At 39.1% G+C, this 14729-nt stretch overlaps 2 protein-coding genes across 18 annotated transcripts in view; one reads left to right on the top strand and one right to left on the bottom strand.

Annotated features, from left to right (window-relative positions):
- FTO (FTO alpha-ketoglutarate dependent dioxygenase) overlaps positions 1-11381 on the bottom strand; it is a 322731-nt gene extending 311350 nt beyond the window's left edge. For 10 of the 12 annotated variants that reach the window (XR_011741306.1, XR_011741307.1, XR_011741310.1 and 7 more), the window contains exon 1: positions 11195-11381. Coding sequence is in view for 5 of the 12 variants with exons in the window: in XM_071814485.1 (XP_071670586.1) it covers positions 11195-11233 (39 nt within the window). In the remaining 7 variants the exon portion in view is untranslated. Of the gene's footprint in view, positions 1-10819; positions 10977-11194 lie in introns of those variants that run through there. The other 2 variants (XM_071814487.1, XM_071814484.1) reach the window with 2 other exon arrangements.
- A 36-nt stretch (positions 11382-11417) lies between these two features.
- RPGRIP1L (RPGRIP1 like) overlaps positions 11418-14729 on the top strand; it is a 70460-nt gene continuing 67148 nt past the window's right edge. For 3 of the 6 annotated variants that reach the window (XR_011741305.1, XM_065848048.2, XM_071814481.1), the window contains exons 1-4: positions 11419-11511; positions 12063-12221; positions 12957-13090; positions 13965-14051. The gene's annotated coding sequence lies outside the window, so the exon portion shown is untranslated. Of the gene's footprint in view, positions 11512-12062; positions 12222-12956; positions 13091-13964; positions 14052-14729 lie in introns of all 6 variants that reach the window. The other 3 variants (XM_071814480.1, XM_071814479.1, XM_071814478.1) reach the window with 3 other exon arrangements.

The raw sequence follows: 14729 nt of genomic DNA, 5'->3' as shown, positions 1-14729 counted from the left end.
AATATTACACTACAGCAAGATCCAAAATAACATTCCAGTTTGACAGCTAACCTCAGGCACTACTCATCTAGTATCTCGCTGCTAATACTGCTGGCTGAAAAGCTGATAGGATACGCAAGACAAGCTGAGAGTTTAACTGGCAGAGCTGTTGAAATCTAAATTGTGCTATTCAAAACTTAGACCACAGGAGACAACAGTTCACTTTTTACCATGGCAGCAGATTCAACCTCTTGGCCCTGTGAAAATCATATGAATACATTTAGCACACACAAAAAATATCTCCCTATATTATGATCAAAGATGTATTCAACACACATTTTTTATGCACATTTGATCGTTTTGTTGACAGTCTTGGAAGTTAAGTAGTACGGGCTGCTGCACATAGGTTTCAAACCTTGATGGAGCCCAATGGCAGGCTACTTTTGACAATCAAATACTGACAAGCACGTTGCAAGCCGATGCCTGTCATTCACGAACATCTTGGCCTGCTCCAACCGTTGCGCAGCGACTAAGTGGACGGTCAAAGGTTAAGTTCGAAGAAGACAGCAATGAAGGGCAACTGTCATGCACCACTGAATACTGTGAGGCAGCAAAGAGTGGTTGTCTTCTGAAGAACATGCAAAACGGTCTCATTCTGTCCAGGCAGACACATATTTGAAGGTCCTAAATGAGACCATTGCCAATTCATGAAGGGCCAAACTGACAGCATGCCATTCAAACTGTCTCTCTCAAATTTGACTTCTTTTTTTTGTATTTCAAATCACAAATGCATGCAAAGTATAACGTTAAACAGAACTCCCAGGAGTTGTTTTAAGCAAACCAGATTTGGCAGGGTAGGAAGGGTGAGGGGAAAAACATCGCAACTTCTTCCCTTCTCTTTCTTTTAATATTCAAGAGAAGTCCAACTGTTTCACAAGAAATTCTTTGATTTTCTTCTAATGGAATGCATTTGTTTTCAAAATGTTTCCATTTTTATAAATACCAGGGTTTCTTCTAGTATTGAAAAGCAGAGCCTGACACTTTACACTCAGGGCTAATACAATCACCTGGAATTTTAATTCTGCATTTGTATATTAATATTGCGACAGGAGCATACATTACAGCACATGACTAAATACTTTGCATCAGTCTCTAAATATACTAAGCATTTCTGTTATAAATGGTACAATAACAGTATTTTCTATTTGTTTAAAAGCACTGTTTTGTGTGGAGTTATGGCTTGAACAGCATGATTAACAATGAAATTGCTTCACTTTGCATAAAACATATACATCTTCCTTTTAACCCATTGCCAGTAAAGATGTATATTTTTTACTTACACATTTAAATTATGCGATCATATTCACGTTTGCCTCTATTAACATATAAAAGGCTTCAGGAAAAACAGAAATACTTTTTTTTTTATTAGATAAACAGTGATGCCGCTCATCTTTCATATGAATGAGTGCTTGACACTAAATTTAATCAGGCTGACAAAGGATCATATGGGTTAGGTCTTTATGCCCTCTTCATGAACAGTTCATCTCTCCTTCACTTACAGGGCCAAATATTGCCCTTGAACAAAACAGATCAACATGCAAAGTGCTTGTTTCTTTTTGCTGGGTCACTGGTATCATCCCATTTGTGACATTACTGCTTTGTACCAATTTCTGTCATGATAGCAACACATTAAAGACCCTATTCACAAACTGTGCCTTGCAAACTAAAGGGAAAATGAATTGTTATTATTTATGAGGAATATGTTTGGATTGTGAAGCATTAAGCCACTTGTCTGTCACGTACACAGAGACACACAGAGAGCACAAACTCTTTAAGGCAGGAACTATATTGGTATGTTCTACTGCACAAGTCATACTCTCAGCACTTCTGAGATCATCGATAATGACCAACCTACTGCCCTGATGATAATAAATAGCTTTCAGGAATCCGGAAGCATAAATTCTTTTTGTAAAACAAACAAACCAACAAAAAGCACACCACAAAAACAAACACACCACCACGCACACGCATTGGGAGAAGGCACGAAGGCAGGAGATCACAACTATTTTTCAGACACCAGCGACAGAAACTCAAGAAATGAAAGGCAGCGCGTACCAGAAGGTTTCCAAACTTGACAATGCAGAGGCTTAATAGCTTCTGTTTTAAGGAACGGGAGAAGTCTGGGCAAACTAACATTTGTCCCTGTACTTTTCCTCTTGAAAAGTTCAACTACCACCACCTTCATGAAGTTCAAAAAGAAACAAAACCGGTAATACATTACATTTTTTATATTTTGCGTGCCAAAGGCAAAAACCAGAGCACTGAACATCCAGAAAAGGTAACCGCCAACTAGTCATCACAGTCAAAAATCCAAAGCTAAACAATTTCTCTTCCCCATTACCAACGATGAAAGGAGCCACACTACTGATCCAATCCATCTTATTCTAAACGACTGACAAGAGAACAGCTGGAAAGTAGAGAATGGAACTCTCTTTGGATCTTACCGCCTATCAGATCAGTTCTATTATATCGGGTAAATACTAAATCTCAAATAACAAATTTAGAAAAGTTAGCTTTTGGTTCCTACCTGGATAGAAGAATGAAGTGGATTTTTTTGAATTTGATAATAGCTGAAGTACCTTAAAAAAATAAAATTCTTCCATATTTCAGAAAAACTTCAGGCTTACAAAAACAGTTTCAAACTGATCAGATCTTTGGTGTAACTTCCACTGGTTTTATATTGCATACTAAAATATGCCACATAGCTGGTCTCAGAATGCATAATGGAAATACTCTGAATCTATCTTATTGGAACACCTTTCCACAAATTTTCTGCGTAAATGTCTTGCAAAGGTGTTAGGCCTGACAAATTCTAATTTTCTTTAAAAAAAGTTTATTACAAAATTTCTAGCTAAACTCCAACTCCAAATAAGCTTTCCAACGCAGAAAGATGGTCATTTCACTGTTGTTTATATGCACTGCTTATGATGAGGGCTCCAAATAACTTCCTCCTACATAGTTCATTTGGATTAAATGATTTGTTCTGTTTTCATCAGGTGATTAGGTACACATATGCACAATACCACTCTGTCCAATATTTTATCACCTGCAGTTGTTTCCCCATCACGTGATTTAGATACCAGACCATGAAGTAGCTCCTTTGGGCAGAAGAGCACCATTACCTGCTGCAATGACATAATTTACATGAGAAGTAAACGTAAAATAAAACCAGAAGAGAATACAGCCAAATACAAGTTGTTTCCAGATGTGCGAATTGTTGTCTAATTCGCATAAACCTATATTTTTGTATCTTCAGTCAGTCCTTTCTGAATACAGATGTACATTTGAATAGGCGTACTGCTTTGAAATAAGTTAAATTTTCAAAAGCTCCTTGTCCATCTTGAGAGCATATTCAGTATCAACAGGATTGGGCTTCTAAAATCCTTTAAATGCTTGTGAAAATCTACCTATTTCCATTCAAAGCTTTTTTTTTCTTCTTTAAATCTATTAAATGTGTATTTGAACATGAATTTTATTAGTTAAACTGTCAGAAGTATAGGCAAGGTGTATCGTTTTACAGAGCAGGAACAAGATTTTCCAGTCCAAAGTTGCATTCACTTACTGTTCACTCTTTGCAGATGAAAATCTTATCAGATCTTTACCTTCATTTCTTCCCCTTAAAGCATATAAAGTGTAACATTCGTCATCTTTCACTGGCAAGATCCAGTGTGTGACATTTTTGCACTCAAAACAAAGCATGCAGCATGTATCAGAAGTGAAAGGTTTTGCTTTAAGTAAAATCTTTCGTCATTATAGACCAGTGCCTCTCCAGTCAACTACAAGCAGAAGTTTCAGTAATTTTAGTATTGTATAGAAATACACAAATCAGAATTGAATATTTCGAGATGCTTGAATTAAATACAATTTTAAACCTTAGAACAGAATCAGTAGCCTATTTTAATCAGGTACCTCTTCAAGTATTCACTGCATGAAGTACCAGTTGCCTCGGGGTTATGAAATAATACTAAAAACTTTATAATCATTCATTGATTTAGTTTTGAGCATAGTATATCATTTGAATCCAATGGGAACATAAAGAGCTATTTGTGAGGTCAACCACAGTACAGACAGAGGCTGACATGATATCGATGGCAAGGTGGAAAGAAATTGCCAAATACAGCAGATCAATACCTCGTTTCACTGTTACAGCCTTCTGGAGACATAAAATATATATCTTTACAGCTACTAAAATAATAATAATGAAAGTGGGAGATAAATGCTTCCCTCAAGGTAAACTATTTGATTAGCTGAGGGCAAAGGTGACAATAGCAGTTACACTAAAGTAACTTTACAGTCTTAAATAAAAATGGTGGGATGAGCATCAGATAAAAGGGGAAAATGAAACTGAACAAGTTCTATGAGATAAAGATGTAATTCTTTTAGAAAGTGGTGTAGCATGTGTACAAAGGCAAAAAAAAACCTGTTAGGATAAATAATGTAGAACAGAGTTTCCTCTCATAGTAAAACTCCAGTAGCTAAAAAAAAAAATGTGTTTTGAAATTATAGCACTACCATCTTCTATCCAAGCAGGCTTCAAAGATATGCTTAATATGTCCCACACCTTAAATGCCACTACATATTCATAATCATGTTTTGCACTTCACTAGTGTACCTAACAGAATACAGTAATACACTATAGGCCTTTCTAGTCTCAACTGAAGAGGATCATCTGATATTTTGGATGCTCTAGGTCATTAAAGATTAATTAAATAATTTAAGAAATTAATGAATTATTAAAAGCATGGGAGCCCTATCCTTCTTCAGCTGAAGGTTGCGTAAGTTTCATCACCAATTGCAGTGGAACAGAAATGAGCTTTAGGCATTCACTATTTGGTCTGTCTAGTTTTCATTAACCTGGATCAGATGAAACTGAATCCTACCTGGTGTAAAAAAGCATAGTAATTATTCATTAAATGTTTTCCAAATCTATAAATAATAGTAGGCCCAGTACTTCGCCTCCAGTAGGGACATTTCACCATATCTTCATTGCAAAAAGGCCAATTTTCATCTGAAACTTCAAAGACTGTAAGCCAAGTTCCTAATCAGAAGACAACAGGGACTGGGTGACCTACATCTGAGAGTACCTAGCTTTCTGAAATCAAACCACCTGCTAACGACTCACACAAGATTCCTCTCCAGAATGATGTTCATTCAAAACCAAAAAAAAAAAAAAAAAAATCAATCTACACGAAGTTTTATTTTCTGCAGAAAACAGGAAGGATTTCCACAATGTACTTTCCCTTGTTTTGGGGTGGGTGTAAATTTATTTTTCCTGAATGCCATGAGTTATAGAAATATTTTTAAAAAGAATGCAAACAACTAGCATCATGTTTTTAGACACTGCACATCTAATGCTGGATTTGTAAATGATTGTTTTATTTGTCTCAGTGTTGCTGTTTCAGAACATACTTATGTTTAATAACAGTCTAGTTGCAAATCTACTAAGACAACAAAAAACTGTCAAGTTCCTCTTACATTTGGTAGCATAACTTCTAGGATGCTTCTTGCCCTCGAGAAGCTGGCAAGATACCAAAGGCTGCCGTGTGGTAGGAACCCATATTAATAAGTCTAATGAAAGGTCAGGGTTAATGGAACCATTTCGTGCAGCCGTGTCCTACGAGGTGTCGCGTACCTGTAACAGCTATTGTACTTCTGACACGCAACTCAGCCAAAACTTCAATTGGCTAGAGGCTATACAAGTAGCAGACATGAGCTACAATCTTAACATACAAGACTATGAAAAAATAGATGAGGTAGAGAGGAAAAAAAAAAAAACCAACAAAAAAAAAGCCTTCCCGAGAGTGCTTATTTGTGCCGATATGGAATATGCATAGCTCCCATACCACTGTCTCATGAGTGGATCACTAGGATTAATGTAAAGAGAAGACCTTTAGACCCCTGGCATTTGACTTCTCTTACATTACTCTCATAGAGAATAGCTTTACAGGGCATAGCAACAAAACATGAATTAGTGTTTTCAGTATCCTCACATCCTTAGCTCCAAGATCTTAGAGAATTCTAATATGTGAAGCATAGATCTGTTCTTATTTACAGCAAAAAAAGAAGAGACTGAATGTAAAACAACATGTTTAATAAATCTGCAGAGCCTAAAGTACCAATATAATTCAGAGCAGCAGGATAGACACGCACTTCTTAATTAAGTGGGTGATGTTCTAGTTAAAACAAAAAGACGACCCTGGGCCATCACTTAGATTAAGCACGCGTTCTTGCAAAGGAAGCTCCTACTATTATCAATATAAAGGCTTTAAATCACAAAAAATAAACCATCTAATAGTCTGTATTCAATAGTAAGTAGAAAGCCAGGACACAGACTGATTTGGATTAACACATTTTCAGTTATAACAAGTAATTTTACAGAGGATTAGTATCTTGATGGTCTGATCAATACTAGGCACTGCTGCTATTACAGATGAAGAGAAAATTACCCCTCCAGTAATAAAGTGTGTATGTCTTGGTTCTCCTTCATTTGCCGAGTCCATTACTGTAATGGTTCCAGCATTAGCAGCTGAGGCAATTTAAGCAGCAGGAATGTGATGAATTTAAAAGCAAGGAACATTTGCCACTCATTCTTTCTTGTATTTTATTCTGCATATGCAAGGCTTCTACCTGGCTGTTTCCAAAATACAAATCATGTGTTATGTGACTATCAACACTATTTCTTAATTATTGTCTCATTAATAATGGGAAGGGCCAATAATGTGACTACCACAAAAATTGCTACTGGCATACTGGTTGCTGATTCTGCTAAAACCTGCAGACCATCTACTTAATCAGAAATATGACATGACAAGAAGCTTATTTAACTGCATCTAAGCTGTTTCACTAACTTTAATTTTCCTAAATACAACTTCTAAAAAAAATCTACTTAATCCGTCAATTAGAAAACATTGCATGTTTTCCTATCTTAAGAGGGAGAACAATAACAGGAAACAAGCAATCTAGGTAATATTCGAACAAATTATGATAAGACAATGTTAAAGTTTATATACTTCTTTGCATGGTGTGGATGACATTTTTCAGCATTAATGCTAAAATAATTCCACTGCTCTTCAGTGCTCTGAGAGCACTTCCCTATTTTTTCCCTGAGTATTAATGTTGAAGCAACCTATTTTATCTCATAAATATATATTATTTTCCAGCCAGCAAAAATTAGCATGTTGCAGGAAATAAGATTTTTCATTTAAATATCAGCCAAACCACTGTATATTCCCTTTTCCACCTTGTGAATAAAATACATGCAAAGCTTTGTGTTATTTAGAGCTTTATATTTCCTTGCCACTTTGTCTAACATGCCTCACAAATATGAAATTGCACATGAATATCTTTGTAAGAGCCCTTCTGAATATTCAGATATGTGCATATTGATGCATTTATTATTTGTATAGCAATAACTTCATTGGATTGGGGTCCCAGCTGTGCTGGGAGCTGTACAAACATAACAGTAATGTCTGTGGAATACATTCTCAGTCACCCGTTCTGGTTTCACAGTAATGTGAATTCGCATAAACAGTTACATAAGGTAATTGTGAAGGGGGTTTAGTGGTCTTTCCCAAGACCCATCAATGTAATCCTTTTAAAGAAAAATAATACTACAGACGAGCTGAGCATCTTATCTTCCACACAGTAATGATACATGGTCTTAATATGCACAGAGTGACAAGAAAAGCATATAAAAGTAGTTATTAGAACTTGGCATCCATCACACTGCAACTTACTTTAAAAAAACTTTGACTAAGTCTTGAGAACAGTCTTACAAGCTAACTTGCTAATATTAATCAAGATAATAAACATTCTAAAAGCACAAGAGCTTTCTTCCCAGATTAAAAGGAAAAAATAGTGTAAGTAGACTACCAAATAAAAGGTTTATGTTCGGTATTACTTTATGTGGTACCTTTTCCTCACCCAGCAAAAAAAGAAAAAATAACTTTACTGCAAGCTAACCAAAACTCCAACCAAAGTAAAGAAAAAATAATATAACTACACAATGAAACTAAATTCTAAGTTAAAAATAAAACAAACATACACAAATGAAACACACACTTAATTGACTGTTTCATTAAAATGCCTTTCCAGCTAATAAGCAACATCTACTCTAACAGCTCTGGTTTTACGCACAGAAGTAATTCTTGCTATGGGCAAGACCAGAGAAGCTGATGGCATGCAATATCTCTGCTGGTGTCTTTAGAAACTTAAGTGGACAGCAAAACATTATTACTCTTAAGACTTCAAAATACTGCAAGACAACAGCATCCACAACACGGTGTTTCAGACAGCTGAGTAATTAACTCTTGTTTTCCAACTCTTTTGAACCCTTTTCCCAGGAATGAATCTGTGTCCTCCTCCTCATGGGCTTAGAACAACAAATACTAGCACAAATATTTTCATTTCTGCAACACACTCAATCTTACTCAATCCAATTGAGTGATCTGCAAAGTAGAAATTGCTGTATGACAGCACTGCATGCCAAAGAAATTCTACCACATGTACTTGGAACAGAAGTGCTCTTCTATAACGGCATAAATCAAAACCTGCTATACACATGAATATTTGAGGGAGAGAACAGCTTATCAAATATAAGAAACATACTGTGTAATTACAAAAGCAAAAGCCAATCAACCGGGCTTCTGATAGATAGGATTTAACTGCACACAGTTATAGCAAAACAAGAGCTTTTATTCAGGATTTAATTCTCCAGAACAGAGACATTGCCAGGAGATAGATAATCCAAACCGGCTTCTCTATCCAACCACTTCCCTCATTAGTAGGCCTCATAAATCTTACTCTCCAGAAGAGGTCGGGTTAACCTCACTAATATTTGGTTTGCTATGAAATATTTTGATCAGGACCTAAATGGAAGTCTTGGCAGAACTACTACAATAAAGACACAATTCCTTTGCCTTCAGCATTTCTTAGGTGAGCAACATTAGTGAGACTTAGGGACTGAAGGGTGAACTGGCATAGTGCCAGGAGCCCAAAGACGACCATTTTAATTAAGTTGTATGAAATAATACTAGTATGAGGATGCTCCCAAAAACAAACAAACCAAAACAACAAACCTCATATATTTCTTCTTGTGGAACCTTTCCTCTTCCCATTGCTGCCTTTTCCTTTGGCCTCCTTTATTCTAAGACATTCTAGAGGCTCATTATGCTTCACTTTCAATATAATCAAAGCTTCTCTCCAGTAGTACCCAATTTACAACATCCCCCCTAAGGCATTCTATAACTATTCACACCTTTAAATCCCCTATAAGGATCTCATCTTAGTTTTCATCATTCTCTATTTGTGCACCTACAACATCTAGCTGTGGCTATGGCAGCATCCTTTCACTCCAGCTCCCTTGAGCTTTTCTTACATGTTGCTCCTCTGATATCTCAACTGCCTTGTCCTCCTCCAGCCTTCGCCAGGGTAGTTCACAGCTCCACCCTCTTATTCCTTCACACACAGGATTACCTTATCAATGGCAATTATTCTCCTAATGCAAATGATTTCCAAATACGTCTGAGATACATTGCAAAGACAAAAATTGAACACAACCCTTGGATGGCTATTTAAAGGTATGGATTGGTTTTCTTCTGCAACGTGATCACACTGGATTGGACGGGACAGCTTACATCTGCATGTGTTTTCACATGTATAGGGAGAGTAGAACACAAACAAAACACTATAATTACTGTCCTTCAGCAGGGAGGGAGAGCAGAAAGACTAATTACAAAATGGCCAGGTTGGCCTTAAAGAGTTGTTAAGAATCTTACTACTAGGAACGGGCTATAAAGTTATTTTTCTATTAAAATATTATTTTACAGACTTAGGCCAGATGTTATCCCTGCCCCTCTAGTGAAATAACTTTTAATGTTAAAGAGTAAATTAATAGCAATACCAAAATCAGTATGTTTTGTATGCAAAAAGGTGAACCAAATTACCACCTGAGAAAGCTTTTCCTAAATGTGTAACAGAATGAGCCTTCCTTTCACTAACATCACTAGAATCAGCATTATGCTTTCAAACAAGTAACTTTCTGCTTCTTTGTACTACTACTTTGTAAACAAAATCAGCAGAAGTAAAACAACCAGCAAGAGCGTTAGTCAAATATTGTACCACGTGGCAGAAACAAGCCCTTCAAAGGCACCTGAAACAAACATGCACCAATGCTGTTTGCTTACACTGGGTAATTACTTTTTCAATGTAAGCACATAACAGCATCACATCTATACACATTACCAAGAAAAAGCAGTATTTGAAATGTTTATTTAGGTTAGGCTTAGTGTAGAGCAAGAGTACCTTAAAAGTGGACAGTACAAGCGCAGTTACATAACAACGCATCATCTCGCTGACAATGTATTGACAAAAACCATGTATTTACCTCTACTTCTCATAACACAGAATCACAGGATGTCAGGGATTGGAAGGGACCTGGAAAGCTCATCCAGTGCAATCCCCCATGGAGCAGGAACACCCAGCTGAGGTTCCACAGGAAGGTGTCCAGGCGGGTTTGAATGTCTGCACAGAAGGAGACTCCACAACCTCCCTGGGCAGCCTGGGCCAGGCTCCATCACTCTTACCGTGAAAAAGTTTCTTTTCATATTTAAGTGGGAAAACACCGTGGAACTCTCTTTTAAATTAAAAGCCCAGAGAGTAAAAAAACCCTTTATTATTACTCTCAAAGCCACACTAGGTTCCACTTTTTACAGAATAAGGGGAACCCACGCTCGCCAAGCGCCAGCAGCAGGAACCCGCCCCGCCGGCTCCGCGCACCCACCTCGCAGCCGCCAGGCCCCGGCGGCACCGGGGGTCACCGCACACCCAGGGCACACGCTTAACCCGCGGGGCTCGCAGCCCGGGCCGCAGGCCGGTCGCTGCCATCGGCCGTTCCGAGCCGCCGCAGAGCCCCCGGCGACCGTTGAGCCGCGACCGTTGGCCGCACGCACAGCAGCCGCGCGGGCGGGCGGCGCGGGACGGGGCGCTCGCGCTGCTCCCGTAGCGCCAGCAACTTCACGGCGGCCCCTTCAACACAGGGTCCTCCACTGCAGCTGCCGGAGCCCGGGCTGGCTCTGCCCCTTGCAGCCCCAGCAGCCGCAGGAAAGAGAGCTCGCTCCTCGGGGCTAGAGGAGAGCAGGAAGCAAAGAGAAGGTACCTTCAGCTCTTTCTCCCGCTCCCCCGCTCTCCTCTTCATAGCGGCACGCGGCGGGAGCCGTGCGGCTCGCACCGGCACCAGCCCCGCATGCAGCTCCCGGGGCAACTACAACTCCCGGCGCGCCGCGCGGGGAGCAGGTGGCCGCGATCAACCCGCAGTCCCGGTGCGTGCGGCGGGGCCGGCGCTGAGCCCCTCCCCGAACTACAACCCCCAGCAGGCAGCGCGGCGCCGCGTTCCCCGGAAGTGGAAGGGCCCGGTTAGCAACAGGGGCAGTTGCTAACGGAGCGCTGAAAGGAGACGTAGAACAGGAGGGAGCTGTGAGTACGGGGGAAGCTGCTCCTCCTCTGGGAGGGCAGCGATAGAGCTGCTCAGTGGGACGTGCTGCCGTGGCCCGCGGCGGGGGTGTCGCTGAGGAGCGGGTCTGGCGGGGGTCGGGGGAGCCCGGCCCGGGGCTGCGCTCCCGGAGCTGCGCTCCCGGAGCGCTGGTGTCGGACCGCTGAGGCTGCCTCGCTCGGTGCCCGTGGGAAAGGGCAGGGTGCCCCGCCATTCTTTCGAAAGTAGCACCAGAGCCATCCTCAGCCTTCTCTGTGTGTGTAAAGCGGCTGTTGGGGGAAGCGGGAGTTGTGTCCCTGTGCACGAGGGCGGGAAGGATTGGGGAATGGGGGCGTTCCCTCCGCCTCTGCCGCTCCAGAGCTGAGTAGAATTTTGGAAAGCCCTTCTGAAATACGTTGATTTTTCCGTGTTGCGGTAGGACTTGCAGGTCCGAGAGGTCTTTCCTCCCTCAGACCACAGCAGGATGTGCTGCTCTTGTTTCCTAATATCTTCCATATTTTCTCACTTCTTTTTTTTCCTTTCAACCTCCTAAAAGTCGCAACACTGCAACAGATGGTGTTTGAAAGATGATATGTGTGTGTGCTCCTATCAAGTAATAAATGAGAATGTTTTATATGATAAGCCTAACAGAATGCAAACATTTATCTTTGAGGAAGAATGTAGGCTGGAAATACTTTGTGATAGGCTAAAATAGGTGGGTGGTCTATCTCTCCTTTTATTTATATATATATATATATGTACTTTTTTTTTTCCTTTTCCATGTACAAGAGAAGTTGAGTCAGATTTTATAAGAGAAGCATCATCTTGGCCATGGCCAAGACTCATTAACTTCTAAATCCATGTTAAAGCAATTAAGTCAGTGTTACAACTTTTAAGATTTCATTAGAAGCCACCCCTTCTAGACTCACTGACTGAGAACTTTGGAATTTTAGGTAATCCCCCCTCAGTTTTGCTACATATAAATGGTGTTGGGAGAACAGTGTGCTTCTCCGAGTTACATAAGAATTTGGATGTAAAGCATGAGCTTAGATACTTAGCTTTAAATATTCGTACTTGTTATTGTCTGGTCTTGCCAAACACTGCAAACTTGCATGAAGTTTTTTGTAGTAATAGCACCAGGTTCATAAGTAGTGTAGAATATAAGAAAGTTGTGGTTTCTTTAGTTTCAATAGCTGTATCTAAAATTCTTATTTATACCCAACTTGAAATTCTTATAGTTTAATACCAGAGATATGGACATGTTTCTTCTCTTTGTATGTGAAGTTATTTTTTCTCATTTATTTTAGGAACAAATGCTGAAGTGACTGTAGCATAACATTACTTGGAAATGAAAAGTGGTTTAAGTTGTTGAGGTTCAGCATGGCATATGTATCCGTCCAGATACAGCTGCAAATTTATCTCTCTTTTGCTTTATTATGCTTTATTTTAGGAACTACTGGACTCCTAAGTGCAATCACTTTTGTAGCTGTGTTGCTGTACAATTTTTGTCAGATTTAGTTGCTTTGAAATTGTTTTCTAAAGAAGTAATATGGAACTCTCTGGAGAAGTCTCACACTTCTAGAGGTAATGCTGGGACTGTTGACTGCAAGGAAAGTAATTTTGTTTAAGTGTTTGTGAGTGACACTGAGGCAATGTTCAATAGTAACTAACATATGTAGCGCATGATTTGCTAATTGAAGCATCCTCTCTCAGAGAAGCAGCATAAATTATGGTTGTGAGTGACTAGTAATGACATAGGTGGTTCTTATGTTACTAATGAGGCAAATAAATTGCCAGGCCTAATTCTAAAGCTGTAATGATATTTTGCCTCCTAAAACCAGGAGGCAGGTTTATACTATTTCTATCTAAAAACACTCTTCTTCATGAAAACAGTTAATTTATTTTTTACTTTTCCCGTGGCCCAGGACAGAAAGCTGAATACTTAATTTTCGTCACTTTAAAATTAAACAACTAATTCTTCCTTTTACTTTTGAAAATTTCAACTTTCTAAGTTTTGGGGGACTTTATATCAGCTTTACTTTGTCCCTTTTCTTCAAGTCATGTCCTGTTGTTGATAAAAAGTGACTTTTGTGTACAGCCCTGCTATGTTTGTTTGATTGCAACTTAAATATTTCTGTGGGTGTTTTTCTGCTACTGCCAAGGGGATTTTTGTTTATTTATTTGAGGAACAAGCATGTGTTGTTTTGTCTTTGTTTTATAAATAAATGGATTTCTTTCACACTGAAAATAACAAGGTGGTTTATCCATAGCAAAGTTTCTTTAGTAAGTGACAAATAGTGAAAACCAGTAACATTTGTCTGTCCTTGTTATTGTGCTGGAGTTTTGAAGATTGATTTTAATAGATCACAAATGTTGTGGAGTCATGCTGATTAAAATATTTATCTCTTCACCTCTCTGAAATTTGCCAAAAAAAATCTGCCATTGTTGATTTGTGAAGACTAAGACAACTGCATCCTAGAAGACATAATGGTAGCATCTTCTCTTTGCTACCATCGTGAACCAAATTAGGATTGATCATCTAGAGGTAAAGGTTTTTGTTTCACTATAATCTCAGTTGCTGTAGTGATACTGATACACTGACATATAATAATGACCACAACAATGAACCTACAGCTGAGTGAAGTCAAGGACTGCAGGTAGCGCTGATTTAACAAATTACAAAAATGCTTTGAGGGATTTGTATGAATAACACAAAAATAGCTGAGAACACTGAGGACCTGGATTCCACTTGATATGTATCTGTCATCAGAATTGTTCCATCTCTTCCAAGGCCTGCATGCCATGGACCTCAACATCACGAAGCGGTATTCTTTGGTTCAGTGCCTGACGGCATTGAAACTGCAACCTTATTGCTAATCTGCAAGTGCAGATCAGTTCGGGCATTTCAACAGTTGTGACACAGAAACATTTGTTCCACATGGAAGAAAAATGTGGTCAGGTTGTTAGAAACAATGAAAGGTGGAAATAATACTTTATCCTAAATTTTAATGATTTAAAAAAAAAAAAAAAGAAGATTGACTTGTTAGAAACTAAACTTCCATTAATCCTTTTCATTCCTTTTGGACAAAACCATAAGGAGACTAGTTTGGTAAAAGTCTTTACTGGTAGAAGAAAGGCTGCTCTTTAGCAGCAGCTTTGGTTATGACAGACTTAACATATACTTCAAGGAATGTCTGTGGTTTATGCTGTGTCACTTTTGTCC

This window comes from Patagioenas fasciata, chromosome 13, assembly GCF_037038585.1.
Source record: "Patagioenas fasciata isolate bPatFas1 chromosome 13, bPatFas1.hap1, whole genome shotgun sequence".
NCBI classification, from domain to species: Eukaryota; Metazoa; Chordata; class Aves; order Columbiformes; family Columbidae; genus Patagioenas; species Patagioenas fasciata.
Note: the sequence above shows the minus strand (reverse complement) of the source record. Positions and strands in the feature narration are given on the sequence as shown.